Source organism: Glycine soja, chromosome 18 (assembly GCF_004193775.1).
Source record: "Glycine soja cultivar W05 chromosome 18, ASM419377v2, whole genome shotgun sequence".
Lineage (NCBI taxonomy): Eukaryota > Viridiplantae > Streptophyta > Magnoliopsida > Fabales > Fabaceae > Glycine > Glycine soja.
The window spans coordinates 4,304,308-4,313,819 of record NC_041019.1 but is presented as its reverse complement, the minus strand read 5'-3'; the positions used below and the strand labels follow the sequence as shown (position 1 = coordinate 4,313,819).

The following is a 9,512-nucleotide window of genomic DNA, read 5'->3' as shown; positions in this document are numbered from 1 at the left end:
TATATGGTGCAACTTGAGCATTGTTACAGTTACTTTAACTGCGATGCACGTGATGATCAGAAATTATTGTATAGTCCGAAACTTTAGGTGTTCATATAATCGAGATTTTAAAGAGTTAAAAAAACTTGATTAATGCACAGCACAGCGGATACAGGCGTTCAACCACCTGATAAAAAAGTAAAAAATAATGTATCTGTAATCTGTTTAATGCATAAGGATTAATATAATTGGCATTTGGGACGGGCATAGCTGGTTCAACACTTGGGTTGTCTCTTAACTAATATTTGGAGTTTGATTTTTAACTTGGTATGAAGTTAAAAAGCAGATATTATTTTACTTCAAAATGAGTCAACTCGATGAGAAAGAGATTAGTTGAATAATAAATAAGAAATCTCAAATACCTGGTGGTTATTAAAAAAAAATTATAAGTAACTACTTCTTGTTACTACTCTTGTCATTAATATTTCTCTTCCTCTTCTAAATGTTTGCTACTACAGTTAATTAATTAAGGATATTTTGGTCTAAAAACTATTAATGCAAAGGATATTTTGGATTGAGTCTTATAAAAAAAATAAACATCACTTCTAATTTAGATATTATAAATAGAAATAAAGGTAATAATATTGTCTTAATGTAGTGACATATTAACTTTGTTCCAAATTATAATCTATTCTCACAAACACTTATTATGAATTGTATATTGTCTTTAACTATGAGTGGTGTCATTAAATATAATCATCATTTAAACTATTTATCAGGGAGTGAGTTATCACATTTTTAAACATGTAGAGATAAATAAAAGCACACACACATATAGAATAAGTATAACAAGTTCAACTTAGCACAATTCGCATCATTTTACTACTCATTGCGTAACATCACTTGTCCCAAGGATTTAATCACAAAATCACATTTCACATCTTCACATTAATCACGTGTTCAAAACAACACATCTCAAGTACAACCCAACATCTCACACTCACACAATTAATTACTCATCATCATGTAACAAGTCATAATGATCATTACACATGCATTATGTAACAGATACACTAAGACTCAATCTTATATGCAATGTGATATCATGTCAGTGAAAAATTTCGTCGGGCGCTAATAACTGATGTGCATAAGCATATTTTGTGATTAAGACATATATGAATTATCCATTTTCTCCTCTTTTATCGCTTCTTTTTGTGTGAATTAGTGGAATTTTGACATCCTATGAGTTTTTGTGTGATAGATGCTTAAAATGTTAGAGTTATATTGTTTTGGTGGTATTTTTTTTTTGTTGTAAAAACACAGATGAGGGGTTGCAAGAGAAATTGAGACTTGAAGATTTTCGCTTAGTGCCTAAGGCTCGCTCAGCACGCTGAAGCCGCTTAGCGGGAAGATTCCACGTCACATGAAGACGCATTTAGCACGAGTTGTGCGCTTAGTGTCCAATCACTTACTCGCGCATAGCGCGAATTCGTAAAAACTCAAAGCAAAGTGGAGTTTAAGTGAGAAACAAGAAAAAAAAAAGAGGAGTTCATACTTTTACGAGAAGAAGACCTAGAGCTCACAAAAGGAGAGAAAAACACCCATTGGGAGCCGTTGCCTACCTCCACACCCATTTTCCTTCCATTCCTCCATACACTTTAATTCCTTTTTGTATAGTTAAGCCTCTCATGACAATGAGAGGCTAAATCATCCCATTGTTGGCAGTTTTCCACCAAAATCTCTTGATGTAATTACTCTCACTATCTATTTAATATTATTTCCAGTTTCATTGTATCTTTCTGTGCTTATTTTCGTGTATTTAGTTTGATCACCCACATATATGTCATGTTTAGGGTTTAGGCATTGGAAAATGTTTACAATCCTTAGAATCAGAATGGACATCTAAATGCTTCATTGCTAGGGATAGTATGAGGTTATTTAGCCTGTGTATGCATCTTCATTAGTAATGTGATTTAACTAATTTAGTTCTTAAGGGATTAAGAAAGAAATTAGTGGAATTAGGCTTTCTCATGTGAGAAATCACGGTTAGAGTAAATGAGTAGGTGTAGGTAATAACTAGAGTGATATTGAATAGAGAAAAATTAATTATATTGCATGCAGAGTAGTTTTGGTAGGAAAGTCCCAACATACTCGAACCCTGCGTTCACGATCACTCACTACTCCTTGTGTTTGTTTTCTTACTTGATTATAGTTTAGAATAGGGTAGTTCGTTTTAATTTACGAAATGACTTAAATTGAAAATATCAAACCTATTCATTAATTGTACAAAAATTGGATATACATCGTTCTAAATACAAACAAATTTCATGTGGAATTGATACTCGGTCTTACCATTTTAAAATATTATTTGGACGAATTGGTGCACTTGTTAATGAGTTAACATGCGCCTAAGGATCTCTACACATGTTCATTCTAATCTCAATTGCAATAAACTCATTCATTACCTCTAAGTGGGTTCACGTGTGTAGTCTGACAATGATAGAGACGTCTCTAGCAGTTCTCTAAGATTACTCAAGTTTTTCCTTTGATTGCGCTGCTAGGATTTCAAAGCGTTAGAGAGAAAGAGAATGAATTAGAGTATCAATTTTACTGTCTCCATGCAAGGTTAATTTCTCTCTCAAAAGATATTATTTTGCAAATCCTAACGGTAAAAATGTGCAAAAATGAGTTCCAAAGGTACTGTCCAAATTTCAGGATGATCCAACGGTTAACGAGTTCAAGATCGTAGTTTTACTGAGATATATTTGGGTGTATACGAGAAAAGAGAGAATTTTTGGAGGAGGAGAAAGGAGAACCTACAAGAAGATAGAGCTTAGAAAGTGTAGATGAACTAGGTACTCTAGGTACTCTAAGCCTATTATTTACTCTATTTTTTCTTTATTTAATTATTTTATAAAATGAACTCTATTTTACTCCCTATCAAATGAATAAATAAAACATTATTTTTATTTTCGAAAACCACATATTTAATTTATTTACCTTAAAGTCATTATTTTAATTAATAAAATTATTTTTCCTTATTTGTTTAATTATAAAAATCTTATTATTTTTTTAAAAACTTTATTTATTTTTTAAATAAAATCCTTTTTAATTTATTTTAAAAAAATGGGATGTTACAGTTAAGATTTCTTGACTTTTTTTATTAAGATTTTTAGTCACTAAACTTTTAAAAAAATTGGTTTTTAATCTTTAAAATCACATTAAATAAAAAAATAATGGATTCAAACTTTTGTTTAGAGACTAAAAACTGAAATTTTTTAAAATTTAGAAACTTTGACTAGTTAAATTTTGGTTTATGAACTAAAAAATAAATTTCAAAAAAATCGAAGGGATAAAAACTTAATTAATTATTTATTTATTTATTTTAGCTGAGCTGGTTCCAGCCAACTACTTCCACGGACTACTACTATTACCATAATATAATTAATAATGACTAATGTTCCATAAGATTGGAGAATGTTACATACATTTGTTTTCAAACCCAACACAGTAGAGTTTGCATGTGATTTGAGTCTAGAGAGAATAGTGTTCTTTGAGCATGCAGCTCCAACTTGATTCCCAGTTTTTCATGTCCATTGTATTTCTTGGTTTTGTTGGATTGTTGTGTCGTTTATACACTTCCTTGGTGGAGAACCCAAATAGGCTTCGCTCTAAGCTAATGAAGCAAGGTATCAGTGGTCCACCTCCAACTATACTGCTAGGAAATATTGTGGACATAAAGAAAGCTCGGTCTACCACTTCAAATTCTCCTTCTTTTGAAATCCCTGTCTCTCACAACTGTGCTTCTGTTATCCTTCCATTGTTTGATAAATGGAAGGAACAGTATGGTATGCTTCAATCTCTTTATATAAAGTTATTAACTGCTGCATCACATATGATTACCCAATTTGAGTATCATGAACAGAAAAAACCGCAAGCATTTACCTTCTGCATTAAATTTTCAATTTGGTTGGGTACTAAGTTGGATAGGAATGCATTGTTCAACTACTCTCCAATTAAAGGGGTAGAAACTAACGTGCCTCAATGTCCAAAGGCTCCTCGTTATGTGAAGGAATGGGAGAGGGTCATTGTACACAGTCTTACCCTTGCATATGCAAAGAGGTTGTTTCCGGATTTGAGTCCATGGCAACCAATCACCAAGGCACAACTTTATCGTTGTGCCAGGACTCGCCTTGCATATCCAATTAAAGGGGTAATTACATAAATTTTAAGGGGTATATGATATCTAATGCTGCTCCTGCTCTTATATATATCCACTTATACACACACCTACTAATATCATGGGGATGTTATGTTATTGATAATCTGTACCTATTATATGTAGAGAAGTGCTAGCAACACACTCTTTCTAGTCTTTACAGTTAGTTAAAATTTATTAAAAATTACAAAATTATGAAAGAGATTCATTAAATAAGATGTGAGACCAAAATAAGATTTTGTGAATTCTAATAAATTTCAACTGATAAAAAGTGTGTTCGAAAGTGTGTGTGTGTGAGTTTGTTTTAACAATTGAGGGACTTCAAACGGCTGTTCTGTCAAAAGTAACAAATTGTTACTTCTCACAAAACAACAATTCGGAATTCGTGACAACTGAACGTGACAGAAATATAAACATGCCGTATGTTGCTTCCATTTTTCTTGCATGTATATTTAGTTCACAAGCACGTAATACGTGACCAGAGAACTTTGTATTAGTGTATTTACTTCCCTACCTGCAAAATTATGTTCATGGAGCCTGTAAAGTAGCATGTGTTTCTTTAATTTCCAAAATTATAGTCTTGAACTGTTTGATTTCTCACCTTCTGCTTGTGAGTGGACTAATTTGTACACTGATGTTGCAAATAGTACATTGATTGATTTGAGAATTACCATGCTTCTAATATCTTGTGTAAGCAGGTCAAGTGTTCATGTTTTCTCTTGGAAACAGACAAATACTGTGTGTGAGTCAACCTGACATAGTGAGAGATATCACCACATGCACATCCTTGGACTTGGGGAAGCCTTCATATCAACAGAAACAACTAGGGCCTTTGCTGGGTCAAGGTGTTTTAACTTCAAATGGAACTACATGGGTGCATCAAAGAAAGATCCTAGCTCCAGAACTATACATGGAAAAGGTTAAGGTATATAAGGTTTTCAGCTTGCTTGATGATACTTAGTTACATTGGCTCTTAACTTGCAATAAATTTTTTTGTATGTGCTGCAAAGGGAATGATGAATATAATTAGTGAGTCTGCTATATCTCTGCTAAACTTGTGGAAAAGTAGAACAGAAGCAGAAGGTGGAGTTGCTGACATAAAAATTGATGAGTACATGAGAAATTTCTCTGGGGATGTTATTTCAAGAGCATGTTTTGGAAGCAATTATTCCAAGGGGGAAGAAATTTTCTTGAAACTTGGAGCTCTCCAAGAGATCATGTCCTGGAAAAATGTTTCTATTGGGATCCCTGGCATGAGGTACAAAATTTTTCCTTTTAAAAATTTATAGCACCTGAATTACTTATTGTGATATTGTGCCTTCAATTTTTCGGTATACAATTAATTCATTTGCACATGATGTTACAGATACCTTCCAACAAAGACCAATAGAGAAGCATGGAAATTAGAAAAGGAGGTGAAAAAATTGATACTACAGGGGGTGAAGGAAAGAAAAGAAACTAGTTTTGAGAAGCACTTGCTGCAAATGGTTCTTGAAGGTGCTAGGAATAGTAATACAAGTCAAGAGGCCATTGACCGATTTATTGTTGACAACTGCAAGAATATATACTTGGCAGGCTATGAGACAACTGCAGTTGCAGCTACATGGTGCCTGATGTTGCTGGCCTCAAATCAAAATTGGCATGACCGTGTTCGGACTGAGGTGCTAGAAATTTGCAGGGGTAGTATCCCAGATTTTAATATGCTTTGTAAGATGAAGCAGGTAAGTATCATTAAGCAGCATACACCACAAAAAAATCATATACAAATAGGATCACATTTGAATTGGCCTCCACATTGATATAGCATTTGTGTAACAGGAATTAAAGTGTGAATATATATACTTGGTTTATACTAACAGTTTGATACATCATACTAATAGACAATTTCTGTTAGTATAAAAAATTGATATATGTTAAGTACATCAAATATCAGAATAATGCATAATATTATAAGTATAAACTCACAATGTCTATACTAACAATTTGATTTCCAATAGATAAAGCAATAGATGCTATACTGATGGAGGCAATTCTAATGCCTAACATTTTTTTCCATTAAGAAATTATTTTTTTTTATATAGTGACATTTTCTGAAGATATTGAGACTTTCAAAATACCACCAACCATAACTAGCATTTGTTGTGGCAGCTAACAATGGTTATTCATGAATCATTGCGCCTTTATCCCCCTGTAGCTGTGGTGTCAAGGCAAGCCTTCAAGGACATGAAATTTGGTAACATTGATGTCCCCAAGGGTTTTAACCTTTGGATAATGGTAGTAACTTTGCATACAGATCCAGATATCTGGGGAGATGATGCCAACAAATTCAACCCAGAAAGATTTGCCAATGGAACCATAGGTGCTTGTAAGTTGCCACACATGTACATGCCCTTTGGCGTTGGTCCACGAGTGTGTCTTGGACAGAATTTGGCTATGGTTGAACTTAAGATGCTGGTAGCTCTCATCTTGTCCAAATTCACTTTCTCCCTCTCTCCACGATACGTTCATTCGCCTACTCTTAGGTTGCTCATAGAGCCTGAGCATGGAGTCCATCTCTTGGTGAAAAAACTATGAGTTGTTCCTTGAGAGTAGTAGTTATATGAAGAGATAAATGATAGAGTTTGTTATGATGTGTGAAATTTTATATAGCAAATTAAGGCTTCCTTAATGCAGGGGATGCACTCACACCCCCAATGAATTGTATAATATTGTTTCACTAGTTTCCTATTTCCATATGTCAAAAATAAGCAATAAAAAGAACTCAACACTCATCATTATGCTTCTAGCACTTGCACTGTTTGTTACATCTGAAGACAGATTTATTCCATGCACTCTGTGAAATTTCTTTCGTAGTTTTACTGAACAGATGAACTCAGTATTTATGTGAACCAAAGAAATTATAAAGAGATGCTTTGACATGATACGATGATGAGTAATGGTGTACAATAATTTAATGCACAGTTCTGCTAAAAACCAAAACCAAAATTCGGCCATTTATCAAGGAGAAGAAGTTTGTGCAACAAGGACTATATGTTACTAAAAGGACTGCGGGTATGAGACAAGGAAAAAAAATAGAATTATATAAGAAAATTAGAATTGTTCCAGCTGTAAATTGATAGATTCTATCTTTAGAACTAATTGACATCTAAGAGAAGTTAAAAAAAATAATGAGGAAGAAAGTTTTAAAATTTGATTTGAACAGAAGATAAAAAGAGAGGAAAAAAAATGAATGAATTTTTATTTCTATAAATGAACTTTTCTCTTCTTTGTTTTTCAATTTTACTTCAACTAAATAAAAGAAAATACAAAAGAAAAATCTATATTAAAATTATAGATTTATTATAAATTTTGATTATATAAAAATAAACTTTTATCTTGTGTGATACATAGACTAAAATATTAATTATATAAAAATAAACATTTAATTATGGATAAATCCATTTACTTGATATGCATAACAATTTCTTTAAAAAAAATAAGATAATTGAAAACTGAAAAAAAAGGAAAATAATATGTGGTTTTAACTCGTGGTTGCTTTCATGAGAATATTAAGGGGTCGATTTCGTTGTGTAGGTTCTCTGAGATATGTAACAGATAGCAGAGGTAAAAAGCAGATTTTCTCCAAATCGAATCCATATATTCTCGAAAAGAAGAAAGCTCTAAAAGGATAAAAAACTCTACTGGTCATTGATCCATGATTGTAAGAAACTATTAATTTCATCATATATATACTTTAAATGTGTGTACGTAAATGCAAATTCTCTTACCTACATTACATGCTAAACAATTTATCCATGCATGCATACGTGTCTGTGCATTTGTCATCATTAGATTTAACGTTCTTCATTTGTTCATGCAATGAATATTTGTAACATTGATTTTGTTAATGCACGCCATTGTTTTTCTTTGGAAATGTTATTGTTTACAGGTTATGCTATATTTATAGCAACGTTAGGGAAAAGATCTAACATATATAGCAGGAGGAGGATGAATAATGCCTCAACATACCGAATTCATAGATGTTGCAGATTCTGATTTTCTCAGTAACAAAGAACTTGATGATGAGGATTCAGAATTTGAGACCGAGTTTGAGAAATACTTTGTGTACTCCACTGCCAAGAATCGCTTCTTTGGCCAGAAAAGGTCTCTTCGTGTGATCTTAGGCTCTGGACTGAGTATGCTCTTCTGCTTATTTTACACTCCTTCATACATGGCATGCTTTGGAAGTTTCATTCGTGTTGCAAGAATTACATTGAACATGTTAACTTAGGCCATGTTTAGATAAGTTTCTCTATAACTACTTACTGAAAAAGAACATAAGATGATAAGTGGTATAAGTTTCTCCCACAAACTAAAATTAGCTTATGCATAAGTTAAATAAACTATAGAGAAGCTGAAATCAATTACCTTCTCTAAAGTTGATTTTAACTTGTGCATAAGCTATTTTTAGCTTATGGAAGAAGTTTATTACATTTTTTCTTCTACAAGTGCTTAAGGAAAAGCTCATCCAAACATGGCCTTAATTAGTTTGAGGGTGTGAATTAGGAAGTACAGTATCATTTTACACAGAACAGCTGAAAAGTTAAATTTATGGTAAAACTTGGTTTTTCTGCTTCGTCGCTGATATTATACTCTGGAGGAACAAGAAGATCTGAGCAAGCGTTCTTGTTGGTGTAAATTTCACATGGTTGTTTTTTAAGAGGATGGATTGCACCCTGATTAGTTTCATTTATGACTCTCTCATACTCCTATTGGCAACGCTGTTTCTTTGGAGCCATTTAACATCCTTTATTGACATGTAAGTTTAATGCACTCTATCAATCAGTTGTTAAAGCATTTTTTTCCTTTGTTGAGGTAATCAATTATTCGAAACTCCCAATCCAGCTAATGTAACTTCCTATTTGTAAATGAATATTAATTTTCAAGAGATATTTTTAATATCAGTGTTGTAGCTACTAAATTAACTTGTCTAACATTTGTTTCTTTAATTAAAGAGTTCTGTAACCATTTGCAACATGCCATCATGTTATATTCATATTCAAATTTGTAATAACAATCTGCAATGACACAATTCTTGAGTACTATGCCAATTCTAGATTTATCACCTCATCCGGGGTGCTGTTACTTGTCTTTGGTAGATATGATAATGGAATAACTGATTGAAATTAAATAATTTTTGTTTTGTTTTCATCTCGCTTGTCCTTACTTTCATCTCTGCCATACTCGAATCAAATTGCATTGTTGAGATCACTCTGATACTTGTTTTACAAAAGATCAAATTGAGTCCCAAACAGTTTTGCATTTAATAAGTTTG

At 32.6% G+C, this 9,512-nt stretch overlaps 1 protein-coding gene across 1 annotated transcript; it reads left to right on the top strand.

Annotated features, from left to right (window-relative positions):
- Positions 1–3,480: 3,480 nt before the first annotated feature.
- LOC114396373 (cytochrome P450 714C2-like) lies at positions 3,481–6,975 on the top strand. Its single transcript, XM_028358301.1, has 5 exons — positions 3,481–3,827; positions 4,897–5,123; positions 5,209–5,456; positions 5,565–5,919; positions 6,347–6,975. The coding sequence occupies exons 1-5, from the start codon at positions 3,539–3,541 to the stop codon at positions 6,770–6,772; spliced, it is 1,545 nt and encodes a 514-aa protein (XP_028214102.1). The 5' UTR covers positions 3,481–3,538; the 3' UTR covers positions 6,773–6,975.
- Positions 6,976–9,512: the final 2,537 nt, after the last annotated feature.

Coding starts and splice junctions, on each gene's coding strand:
- LOC114396373 (XM_028358301.1), top strand. CDS start 3,539: ATGCAGCTCCAACTTGATTCCCAGTTTTTCATGTCCATTGTATTTCTT. Junction 5,124..5,208: donor TATACATGGAAAAGGTTAAG/GTATATAAGGTT, acceptor TGTGCTGCAAAG/GGAATGATGAATATAATTAG. Junction 5,920..6,346: donor TGCTTTGTAAGATGAAGCAG/GTAAGTATCATT, acceptor TTGTTGTGGCAG/CTAACAATGGTTATTCATGA.